The sequence below is a fragment of the Mustela nivalis genome, assembly GCF_964662115.1.
Source record: "Mustela nivalis genome assembly, chromosome: 13".
Taxonomy (NCBI): domain Eukaryota; kingdom Metazoa; phylum Chordata; class Mammalia; order Carnivora; family Mustelidae; genus Mustela; species Mustela nivalis.
This window is the reverse complement of record NC_139032.1, coordinates 2,261,659-2,273,787: the sequence shown is the minus strand read 5'-3', so window position 1 is coordinate 2,273,787 and position 12,129 is coordinate 2,261,659. Positions and strand designations below refer to the sequence as shown.

Genomic DNA, 12,129 nt, shown 5'->3' with positions numbered 1-12,129 from the left:
ACACATACGGGTCCCTTGCTCCGACCCTGTGCCCGTCTGTACGCGCCCTAACGTAGCTACGGACGACTGTTTGTCCCGACATCTGGCACGAGGGGCACGGTGTCATCATTCTCGAAAAGTCTGGAACACGGCCACACGCCGACTTGCATTCCCCCGGCCCAGGACCCCTCTTCCCGACTGCGGACGCACGCCCACGGCTCACCACGGGGCAGGCAGCAGCTTGGGCGGTCCTGGAATCCGGACTCCCCCCCTCCGCATGCTCGGGCTGGGGACGGAGGCGCAGCCGCTGAGCACAACCCACAGCCCACCTCGAGCCGTGAGAAGAAGCACCGGGGTGTGGCGTACGCACCCGGACACGCGCGCACACCCGCGGGGCAGATCAGGAGCCGAGGGAAGAGGGTGAGCACAGAAGCCCTGAAAATCACTGGGTGACGAGCCACGCCTGTCACAAGCCGGCCACCTGGCCTGGGTCGGGTCATGGCCCCAGGCTCTGTGAAGTGGTTTAATAGGGACAGCCCTGTGGTGGCCCTGAGCCTGCGGCCAGAGCGGCAGCTTGAAAAGGCCTTAACCTGTGGTACCATCTGTGACTGCCAAGACGCTGTCCTTTAGAACACCACATACTTGGACCAGCACTTGCACGGTGGGCCTGCCCTGGCTCATGGCCAGGGCTTTGGGCAGAGAAACCCAGATGTCCACGTGTAGTGAGTGAGCCTGGCAGGCTGGCCTCGGGGCGAGGACTGCGCGGGGCCTCCGCCTGCTGGGCTGCTGCGGCAGCAGTGGTCTCCTAGCGTGGACGCGAGCGCCTCCACGTTGGCTGGGGCCTCCCCCGAGGGCCGCCTCCTGGCTTTGCCTGCTGAGCGCTCAGGTGAGGGCTCTGGAGGGTGGGTGGGGGCACGGGGATGTGGCCGCTCCCCGCCAGTGCCCACTCCTCGGTCACCGCTGCGCGGCGGGGCGGCCCTCCCTCGGGCCACGGCACTCGGGCCTGCCTCCGGGAGCCCGGCTGTGGCGCGTGTGCACCGTGCGCGGGGCGTGTACCGAGCCCGCTCTGGGCAAACGCGGGGCCCTCTGCCTTGGGTGGAACGGCACATTCGGCTCCTTGGGAAAGACCGGTCCTTCCTGCGCCACCTCCCGGCCTCAGGTGGAGCCGCACTGGAACAATGGGAGGTTCTAGATGGGCCAGTGTTCCTGGGAATTGAGGAGCATGGGAGGAGGAGGGCGGGGCCCATGGGCCCTCCGCTCAGTCCACCCTGAGTGCTGCCCCTCCACGCTGCCCACTTCCGCCCCGGGCCACAAGGCCACCAGCCCCGGTCCCCATCCTGCTGGCGCGGATCCCACCCCTCCTCCCCGACCGCCTGCAGCGCCGCGACTCATGGCCCGTGCTGGGCCCCTGTTGAAGCCCGGCGTGGTTCCTGCTCTGGCTGACGGTGGTCTCCATCCCCCACTCGCAGGGACAGCACCGCTACACGCGCCCTCCTGCGAACGGGTGCCCGAGAAGCCACATGTGAGAGTGTTGGACTCCCGGACACATGGCCCGCCTGCCCCTGCGGGTTGTATGACCACACGCTCTCCCTGCGACAGGGTCGATGTCCTGCCCGGGTAGGCCCCAAGGGACATCGCCAGGCCCCAGAGCCACGGGGGGCCCAGCACAAACCAAGGCCAGGCATGGAGCAGGCGACCCAGGACCACACAGACCTGATCCCAGAGGTTTCTCCACAGCGTGCCACGCACAGGGCACTTCCCCTGCAGCCACGCAGGCAGCCCGCGGCCCCCACGGGGCGCGCCACAGCCCGAGTGGCTTCTTGCAGTTTAAAATCTCCAACAGAAACTACCTGTGCTTGTCCTCCTGCGCTCTAGTCGTCCGCTCTGGGCACGGAGGAAGGGGTCCTGGTCAGCGGCTTGGCCAGACCACAGCCGTGCAGCAGCCCCTCCCAACACCTCCTGGGCCACCAGGCTCTCAAGCTGTCCTGTGTCAACATCACCACCGAGTCACAACGTCCCTTCTGCAGGCTCTGGAGCGAATTTCTCAGATGCCACAGAGACCCACCCCTGAACAGTCCGCGCGCGCACAGTCTGCGAACGGCTGAGCAACTAACCGAGGTCTCCGGGCCCAGCCCAGCCCGCCTGTGGGTGGCCTGGAGGCTCGGAGGCAGAGGTGAGCACTCACGACTGAATCCATGGCCATGAAGCCCCTGGCAGGAAACACTGGCCCTCAAAGAAGCCGTTACCCCCCCGTTGGCAGGAGGGGCTCCGGGCCGGCACTGCCCGCCCCCACCCAGCCCGGTGCCTCGCTTACCTGTGGCCTGGCAGAAGAGGTGGAAGGTCCCCAGGGCGCGCACGTGCTGGGCCTGGTCGCTGAGGAAGGGCGGCAGCAAGGCGACAGGCGGGCCGCTGTCAGACCCCGAACCCGAGGCCGGCCGGGGGCTTCGGGGCGAGGAAGCTGCGCCAGGGCCCCGACAGGACAGGGAGGAGGACCCCGGAGGAGGGAAGGGCACAGACGAGGCTGTGAGACAGGACAGAAGAGAGAGAGGCCGCTGAGGAGGGCGCCGTCCGGTCCCACGGCCCCAGAGGAAGCAAGCAGAGCACCGGGGAGGGAAGGGCCCGGCGGTCCTGAGACCTGCCCCAGTTCGCGCCCCACAGGAGGGAGGGACGGGGGGGCCTCCCGGCAGCCGCGGCAAGTCACAGGCCCACGTCAAGGATGTAAGGTTCTCGTTTATTCGGTTATTTTTCAAATGTATACAATTCAAAGTAGAAAAATAAAAACAAAGTAAATCTTATAAAACACAAATGTTTACACCAAAACGGTTGAGTCTCATGCTGAAGAGGACACTGTCCACGCAGGCACAGAAATCTGTGTTGCTCCCCGTCATGACAAGCGCGCCGCCACCTCCAGCGCACGCAGTAGCAGGTACGCGTGACAGCGCCGCGGCCACACCGTCCTTCCCGTGCGCGCTGAGAGAGACCGCGCCAGCCGCGTGGGCCACCCTGCGGCTCCGTGGCGTGTGTGGAGAGACGGCCTGTGTGGCTGCCGCCGCCCAGCTCGCGCGCAGGTGGGGCCGGCTCTGGCCGGTGGAGCGGGGCGTCCCGTGGACAGCGGCCGCGCGGGAGCGACAGTTACAGAAGCCGCGCGGATGGCGGAAGGTGCCCCGGTGGACGTCCGTCTGTCCGTCTGCACAGGAGTTTTCGAGCAGCGGCTGTGAGCATCCGATGGCAACACATGCGCCCCCTCGGCCCTGGGCCAGGCGGCTCCTCTGATCCTGGGGACCCCGCCGGGCTCATAGAACAGCCACCCACTGGCCTCTCTTCTTCGAAAGAATTAAAACAGAAAAAGTACAGAAAGGAAATCTCTCTGAGGATGACACTTCCCTCAAGGAATACAATTAAAGAAAAAAAAATACCGGTGTGCTCGAGAGATGGTTTTGTCCATGTTTCTGGAAGCAGGAGGAACGCATGTGGCCAAAATAGGTTTATCCCTGAGAATCATAAGCAACGTAAGAAGCTGGAGCCTGTCCTCGCAACAGAAACCGGATGTGCGACTTCTAAACTTGAAAACATCTGCTTTAGTGACTTAAAACCAAACGACCCAACACAAAAAAAGTAAAACCCTACAGAATAATCCCGTGGGAGGAAAGGTTCGTGCCAATCTGGACAACAGGCGCTAAGTTACCAATCTGATAAACACGAGTGTCACTTCCAATCTGGAACGAAACAATCTTTCAGTGGCTGCTGCTCTGGGGCGGGGGGCTGGGGGGCACCGGAGGCGCGAGGGGCGTCGGGGGAGCTGGGGCAGAGGGGAGCCGCCACCGTAGCCCGCAGGCCTGTCCCCGCCCGTGGCCCACCACAGGAGGCCGGCGCAATGCTCGCCGCTTTCCAAAAGGACAAAGAAACCAACTCACAAGCTCGACCCGAGGGAAGAGACACAGAAGCAGGTGCACAGACACGGGCTCCCCACACCGCCCCGGGGCCGGGCACGCGACGCCGGCTGGGGGCCTCCGTGCGGCCGCCTCAGTCCACGTCCGCGTCCGAGTCGGCATACTTGAGCTCACACTTGACATCAAAGGGCCTGTCCCGGCCCGGGAGGTCATCGAGCCGCTGCGAGTCCTCCCTGTCGGTGGGCGCCCTGCTGGCCGTGGTGTCCTGCTCCGTCTCGTAGCCCGTGTCCAGGGCTGGCCGCGGCTGCGCCCCATTCTGCTGGGAGAAGCTGCCTTGCTCCACCAGCGTCTCCTTCACGCTCTGCTCGAACTCAGAGAAGTCGGCCGCAGGCTGCTTCTTCGCTAGCAGCACGGCAGACCGGAACTTGAGGCACTGGCCGGGCAGGTAGCCCTTGTAACAGTTGTAGGACAGGAGGCCGAGGCAGAGCACAAAGCAGAGCAGGAAGAGGACCATGAGCGGGCGGTTGTCGCTGGACTTGAGATACACGGTCTTCTCCGAGTGCACCTGCGGCACCGTGTTCACCACGGTCTTGGGTTTGCACGGCGTGCTGCTGGGCGTGGGGCTGGGCGGCGGGGCCATGGCCCCCAGTGCAGGGCCCAGCACCACCGGCGTCTGGGCTGGGGGGCCCGGGGTGGGCTCCGCTGACACTCTGAGGGGGGTCCTGTCCCCTTCGGCGTGGGCGGCTGGCGTGGTGGGGGCCGCGGGGGTCCGCGGGGGCACCCTGACCTCCAGAACGTGCCTGGCCGCCACATGCAGCACCGTCCTGTTGCGGAGCCTCTCCTCCAACAGGCACCGGTACACCCCGCTGTCTCCCTCCGACAGGTTGAAGACGAGCAAGTCCTTCCTGCCCACCAGGCCGTACTTGGGGCCCTCGGCCTTGAGCTCGTTGTTCTGGAATGTCCACACCACCCGGGCCAGGTTGGACTTCGGGGAGCATTTCAGTTCTGCCGTGCCGCCGTGCTTGAAAAAATGCTGCCGGAAACTTTCTTTAGTTTTATCTGGAACATCAAAATAAACGTGCACAGCGTCAACGACCCGCTCGCTGCCTCCCTCCTTTTACAGACAGGTTAACACGCACGAGAACACAAGCTTTCCACCCACTGGAGCAACACGGACTCTTCCAGGACGACTAAGGAGATAAAGACACGCGTGACAGAACGGCAGAGACGGGCCCCGATGCAGCCCAGCGGGACACGGCACCCGGAGGCCACCGGGCGGCCGGATGATGTCTGGAGCCCTGGCTTCCTGGGAGGCCGAGTGGCCGCGCTCCGAGTTGCGCACCACGCGCGTCTGCTGGCGGCTGCCGGGCTCGCGGCCTCTCGGTGCCCTCGGTGCCCCCGGTGCCCCGTCCTGAAGCTGCCCGAGCGGATGACCGCCGTTGGGTCAGGGACAGGAGCGCGACTGCCTTCCAGGGGACAGAGGTATGAGCCTGACCCGGCGGTGGCCTCGCAGAGGGCTGAGGACTCCTCTCTCGCCACCCTCCCTTCCACTGCCAGGCTGTCTGGGTCGTTGAAGCAACCCCAAGGTACGCGGAGAGCGTCTCGAGGGTGGACGTCCTGGGTTGGACAACAAGTGCCTTTCCAGGAAACAGACCCGCTATGTGGCTTCAAACACCCTTTTCTGCAACTCAAAGGGAAGGCGGGCCAGCCCCAGTATCCTCAGGGATGCTCGCCCTCTGTTCTGGGGACAGGAGGGGGAACACAAGGTACAGGACGCCCCAGCAGCGGAGCACCGCGGCTCAGTGACGCCCAGGAGCAGCGCAGCGACAGGGACCCACTTACTGGGGCAGCCGGCCGTGTCTCCGCTCATCCGCTGGATCAGGTCCCTGCAACACAAGCGGGCACGGTCACGCGACGCCGCCTACCCCGCGGGCGGGTGAGCCGGCTTGCCGCGTCCCCCGGTACCTGCTGTGGCTGTCCGGCAGGTGCAGGGCCACGCAGGCCTGGCTGGCCGGGCTCCAGGCGCAGTACGGGTCGCGGGCCAGCACGCAGTCCTCACAAGTGGCGTGCTTCTCGCAGAAGGCCACGGGGGCCTGCACCACGCCCGAGCTGGAGCCCGCGTAGACGAACTTCCTGCCCTGTGGGGTGAGATGGGGCAGGCAGGTGAGGGGGCGGCCATCGCGGACCTGGCGCCAGGACTTCTTGGCGCGCGTGTGCATGCGTCTGCTCATCCGGGAGCTTCCAGAGCCATGAGCAGGTGGGCACCATGGGGTCTCCAGCCCAGTCCATGCATGGGCTCCGCCCTCCAGGCCCCCACGCCCTCTTCCTCTCCTCCAGGGACCTGCGTGGATACGGGTCTCCCTCCGCGTGCACAGAGCCCCTCCAGCCACGCACTCCCAGCCCCGCCACCCGCCAGAGATCAAGCGGCACAAGGCGGAGCCCCACGTCAGGCCTGCCCAGCCTGAGCAGCCGTGCGCAGACGGCTAGGGCGGGTCTGAACCCGGCGGGGCCAGGAAAGGTGCCCAGTGGCAGGGAAGCGTGCAGGATTCCAGCACGTGGGACCAAGGACGTGCCAGGCGCTGTCCTGTCCAGGTTTGCGAGGGAGGAGCACGCGGACCGGGAGACCAGCAGACCGCGCGGCAGAGAGCCCGGCACACAGCAAGGCTGCCCGCGCGGCACACGGCAAGGCTGACCGCGCTCTACGCGGCGGGGATGGGGCTCCCGCAAGGGCCGCTGCCCGACAGGCAGCCACGGCCGCGGGACTGCAATTCCGCACTTGTGTCTACACTCCCTTCCCCGCGACCCCCACCTACCGCCCCATCTTTTGGTTAACCCTGAGATTTCCGAGCTTAACAGAACTCAGTTTCGGACCCAGATAGGGCACAGCCTTCCCCTGGGGAGACCGAGTCTGGCTGGTGCCCCAGTTCCTGAGGCCAGCCTGTTTCCTAGCCTGTGACCCCTCCCCACCCCCCTGCTCTGCACAGGCACAGCTGAAAGGAGGCCCCCTCTGCAGCAGACTGTCCGGTGAGAACAAGCTGTGGACAGCTGGCCCAGGCAGCCCCTCCCTATTGGCAGGGACCGGGCAGAGGAAGCCACACTAGGTCACGGTCCAGGGGTCACGTGGCTTACAGAGCTGAAGGCTTCTGGGAGGGCCGGGCGGGCGACTTTGAGGGACCCTGGGGGCCACGGGCTCCCCTCTCTGCATACACCTCCTCCTTAGGGCTGGGCTCCCATAAGGCACAGCCACCAAGAACCTGATCCTAGAGAAGGGGCAGTAAACCCCTGCTGGGGCCGCGGTCGCTGGCAGCTGCACAAGTCTGGGGGTCGGAGGAACAACACAGCAGCCTTGAGGTCTCCCACAAGCAAGCATCAGGCACCACAGGCTGGACATTCGCCCACGCGCTCCAGCCAGCAGGGCCCCAGACCGTCAGCCCCGTCCAAGCACGAGGAGACCGCAGTGTTCTGCAGAACGCGGGCAGTTCTCTGCAGTTAACCGTGCCACCAAGACAAAGACCAATGAGGACTGGCCCCGGCCACAGGGGCTGAGGAGTAAGACGTCTCAGGCCAAGTGAGTCTCCGGAAGTGGAGCAGATGGTTGTTCGGATAGGGGTGGGGGTGGGAGTGATGACCAGACGTCTGGGGTCCCGTGGGCGCTGGGCCCGTGGAGCTCCTCCACGCGGAAAGAAGGCCCAGGGTCCCTGCCCCTCGTCCCAATGCCTCTGTGGACCTCACACGACTGCATAATGAAAAGTGTTTAAAAGGACAGAGAAACCACCTGACCAGACGTGAGATTTGGTGCACGCGCTTGTGCCCTGGTCCTCACGGGTCCCCATGGCCCTGGGAGCCCAGGGCTCAGGCCCTCCCGGCTAAGTCACTGTGTGGACAGCCACATCCGACCCGTGCTGGGGCCTGGAGCTGAAGGAGTTCTGCAAAGAACGCCCCCACCAACACGCGGCTGCAGCCCGCCGCCTGGCTCGGAGGGGACCAGACAGCACGTCGGCCACCTATTTCCATAGGACCTGAAAGCAGGACTCCGAAGTCCGAGCACCGTGCTCAGGGCAGCCCAGGCTGGAGGCGGACTGCGCGCGCCCGCAGATGGCGGGGACACAGGATGTGCGTGTGCGAACGGAGGAGTGTTCGGGCTGGAAGAGGAAGGAAATCCTGTCACAGGCCACACAGCTGACCCTCGAGGACCTGTGCGCAGTGAGATAGGCCAGTCACCAGACAACAAATCCCGCTCCCACTTACATGCGGTCCCTGGACCTCAAATCCCAGACACAGAACGTGGATGGTGGGCGCCAGGGGCTGGGTTAGTGCTCAGTGGGGAAAGGGTTTCCCTTCGGGAGGCGGAGAAGGTTCTGGAAATGGTACGGCTGCTGAGCTGTGCACGTGTGAACGGTCGAAACGGTAACTGATCCACACGTGTTCACCACGTCAGTAACCACAGAAGAACGCGCGTGTCCTCGGGCAGCATGGCCCAGCCTCTCTGTTCCCACAGCGGGGGCTGCCCGCTGGCTTCCTACTGCCGAGACCCACGTGACTGCCTGCAAGAGCCTCAACTCGGCTGGTGGGGGGGGGGGTCTTTTTCTGCCTGACATCCACTTCCTGCTGCCGTGGCTGCACACCCACCGTTCCAAGCCCCCCGAGCCCACCCACCCTGAGAGAAGGCGTGGGGGTCCGGGCATGCACGCTGCCTCCTGCTGGTCTAGGCGGCGCAGTGCAGGGGCCCCCGTGAGGACAGACAGACGGCCCCCAACGGCTCCCTGTGTGGCCTGCCCCCTGGGCACGGACACATGACCAAGACCTGGCCACAGGCAGGTGAGCACGTGCTGAGCCATAACCTCCTTCCCCACCCCTCCTCCCTCCCACGGGACGGCTGGCCTCGCGCCCAGAAGCCTGAGTGTCTGCACGCCACTGCGGAGAGGAGCTGTGGTCTCCCCGCCTCCGCCCGCGGGGGCCCAGCCTTTGCCCTGACACTTCTGACAACCCGGATGCATCAGGGTCCGGACCTCGGCCTGCGAGCAACGCGCCTGGGGCGGGCGGGAGGGCTGCCCGCTTCCTGGTCCCACAGCAAAGCCGGGGGTGGGGTGGGGGCAGGGGAGGCACCTGCCGCTGGAAGCTCGCCTAGGCTCTAGGGTCGTCTTCCCTCACACGCCGGGACAAGGTGCACACAGCAGTGGCTTGGAGGGGGCGTGACCCTGTGACGGAGTCTGGACACCAGATCCAAGGACGTTAAGCTCACCACAAAGGGGACCCGTGGGTGCCCGAGAAGTTGGCTGCTTCCCTCGTCCCCTGCCTGGCTGCCAGGCCCCTTGCTTCCTGCTGTCCCCACCAGAGCGCAGGCTGCGGGGACGCGCAGAAGGGCTGTCGGACCCCGTTCTGCAGTGGCACGCTCGGTCCGCATGCAGGGAGGAGGCTCGGGAGCATTCTGGGTCAAAATGCACTCTGGGTCACCCAGCAGGTGAGCAACGCCCTGCAGAGCAGGCCCCGCCGAGCAGGGCTGCGCATGGTGGGGCCGGGCCGAGCCCCGCTCTGCAGCTACGGGAACAGGCGTGCGGCTGCCCCTCGGGCTTGGGCTCACAGCATGGGGATGCCCACACGGAGAGGTGAGGCCTTTGGCCACAGGGCTGGGCCGGACCACTCACAGGGTCCGCTGTCCCCCAGGTACACGAAGAGACTAAGGCCTGCACTCACGGTCCTGGGCCAGGCCTGCTCTGCCCCTCCTGCTCCTGCACCCCCCACCCCTGTGGGAAAGAGGGAGGCCTGTGTCCCAGGCCGTGGGGACAGGGAGCCAGTCCAGCCCCTTGGCTATTTCTGTGCTACCCCCTAGCTCATACCAGATTTCACACTGTTAATGGTGGAGAAAAAAAGTCAAAAGCATGCTATCCTGTGACCCTCGGAAGTTGCGGGAGCTCCGGAGCTTGGGGCCTGTAATGAAGGCACTGCCAGAGTGCGGCCGGCGCACGGACACTGCAGCCCCAGAGCCTCAAGCACCCAGTCCTAGCTCCTGCGGGAGGGCCAAACCAGATCCGGATCCGGACCCGGACCCGGACCCCGACCCAACGCAGGAGAAGGGGCCTGACGGGGGCCACGTGGGCCTCATCACCATGGCTCAGAGCCGGCTCTCCTGCACCAACAGCTCAACTGCCGACAGGTGCTGACCCGGACAAGCTCGGGGCGCAGGAGTGTTTCCCTGAGCCAGCATGCCCCCACGGCCACACTGGGGGCCCCCAGAGACACGGTGAGGCTCCGCCAACCCGCGGTGACCATTCCATCACTCAGCCTTCCATCCACCCAAAGCCCAGGGTTCCCAGGACCTTCTGTAAGAGCCTGGAGGTCAGGCCCTCTGGACCAGACGGGTGAGTGCCGGCCCAGCCTGCTGGTGACACGGACACGCGAGGCTGCCCACCCAGCCACTCTACCTTCTGAGAATTCAGCAGCAGTGTCTGGACCGGCTCGAGGTCCTGGAAGAGCCGTGTCTCCTCGATGATGTGGGCCTCGTTCTCCAGGCTGACCGCTTTGTGCAGGGTGCCCTGGTCTGCAAGGGCAAAGCTAGAGGTCAGAGACGTGCCTGGGAGGGCAGGACAGAGCCAGCCCTGCCATCGGCCATGGAGCAAATGGCCCCTGTCCTAACTCTCAACTCTGCCTCGACAGGACATGTAGAAGCCGGTGCTCTTTGCACTCTGGAAGTGGGAAAGGAAAAACCAGTGGTTAATGCACCTCGGCCTCGTGTGGCCTGGGTCAGCTTCAGGGTTTTCTGGAAAACCATCGCTGACTCCAGTGGACGTCAGTGCGGCGAGATGGTGCCGGCCGGTAGGAGCAGAGGTGGCTCCCAGGCTCCGCCGGCCCTCTGGGGTGCCGTCCCTTGCGGGGCCCCAGCAGGCGAGGGCAGGACCTCCCCCCAGCCTGGCTCGGAGCATGCTGGAAAGTCCCCAGGGCCGACTGTGGGGCCCCGCCGGCTGCCGCTGGGCCCGGCCACTAGCCCTCTCCCTGAATGGGCTCTCACGGAAGGTCGGGACAGGTTCAGCTGGCCCCACGGGCAGCACTTGGACTCCTTGTGCGAGCCTCAACCTACCACACGTGAACCCCCAGACAGGGACCAGGACTTGGGTGGTCGCAGACCTTAGAGGCCAGGGCTGGAGACTCTCCCGTAAAGCCCTGTGAGCACCGTGGGCCTGTGGGGAGCGGCAGGGCCCCGCAGCGCGGAGGAGCCGGATCTGCTGGGGTCCTGACCCTGGGGGCGGGACCCACCTGTGCCCACAAACATGACGTCGTAGGGGGTCCCATCCAGAGCCCAGGTCCGGTCCACCACGACCTGCGTGTAGTTCACGTCGCTTCGGATGAGCCTGGGCCTGTTGTCTATCGGGGTCACGGAGCTGTCCATCAGGGGGTGGTCCTTGACGAACTGCAGGGTCTTGTCGGGCAGGCTGAGCGAGCTGGACAAGTTGGCGGCCCGCGCCTCGCGCGTGATGCACTGCGGGGAGCAAAGCGGCTGGTCGCACGCACTGGCCCGCGGGCTCCCGGCCCAGCGGAGGGGCAGGCGGCCGGCCCCCAGCGGTCGGCAGGCCCAGCTCTACGGCCCGCAGGCAAGGCCACCAGGCGCGGCTCTGCCGGCGACACGCAACTGTGCGTCGTCTGTCCCTGGTCCTCAGTCAGAAACGCGTCGCGGTCCCGGAACCCGACACGGCAGGGATCCCAGCCCGGGGCCCAGCGCGGCGGGGCTCCTCCATGCACGGCCGGTGCCACCCTCTGACCCAGGTCTGCGGGCGAGGAGGGAGGAGGCCCGAGCCGGCGGGGCGGGGCGGTCCATGCAGCCGGCCCAGCAGCCACACCGGCTTCTACACAGATTCACTCGTTTTAGGAAAAAACAAAACCAAACCAAAAACATGACTCCGGTCCACGGGTGGGGCGCACAGGTCCCTGACGGACACCGCGTTTCGGCGGGACGCACGAGATCAAACAGCCCGACCTCGGGGGCTCTGAGGGGGCGCCTGCTCGCCCGGCCCCTGCGGCCCCGCCCCTGCCCGCTTGGGCACGCCCCCGGCCCCGCCCCTGCCCCGCGGCCCCGCCCCACTCACCGCGCCGGGCCTGGGCGTGGGCACCGCGCCGTTGTAGCGCACCCACTTGGTGTGCGACTGCTCCACCGTGGTGCTCTGCATGTACTTCCCGCGCGAGAAGACCTCCTCGGCCGTGGACAGGTGGTAGGCGCACACGGCCGACAGCCCCACGTTGTTCCTGGGGAGCAGGGCACGGCGTGACC

At 66.0% G+C, this 12,129-nt stretch overlaps 1 protein-coding gene across 11 annotated transcripts in view; it reads right to left on the bottom strand.

The window, feature by feature from the left end:
- SEMA4D (semaphorin 4D) overlaps window positions 1-12,129 on the bottom strand; it is an 84,042-nt gene that overhangs the window by 6,570 nt on the left and 65,343 nt on the right. For 4 of the 11 annotated variants that reach the window (XM_082694180.1, XM_082694182.1, XM_082694179.1 and 1 more), the window contains exons 11-16: window positions 11,948-12,104; window positions 11,121-11,343; window positions 10,292-10,407; window positions 5,835-6,007; window positions 5,712-5,755; window positions 2,294-2,500 (exon numbers count right to left, since the gene is read on the bottom strand). In XM_082694180.1, coding sequence (XP_082550306.1) covers window positions 2,294-2,500; window positions 5,712-5,755; window positions 5,835-6,007; window positions 10,292-10,407; window positions 11,121-11,343; window positions 11,948-12,104 — 920 coding nt within the window. Of the gene's footprint in view, window positions 1-2,293; window positions 2,501-2,691; window positions 4,929-5,711; window positions 5,756-5,834; window positions 6,008-10,291; window positions 10,408-11,120; window positions 11,344-11,947; window positions 12,105-12,129 lie in introns of those variants that run through there. The other 7 variants (XM_082694176.1, XM_082694177.1, XM_082694178.1 and 4 more) reach the window with 3 other exon arrangements.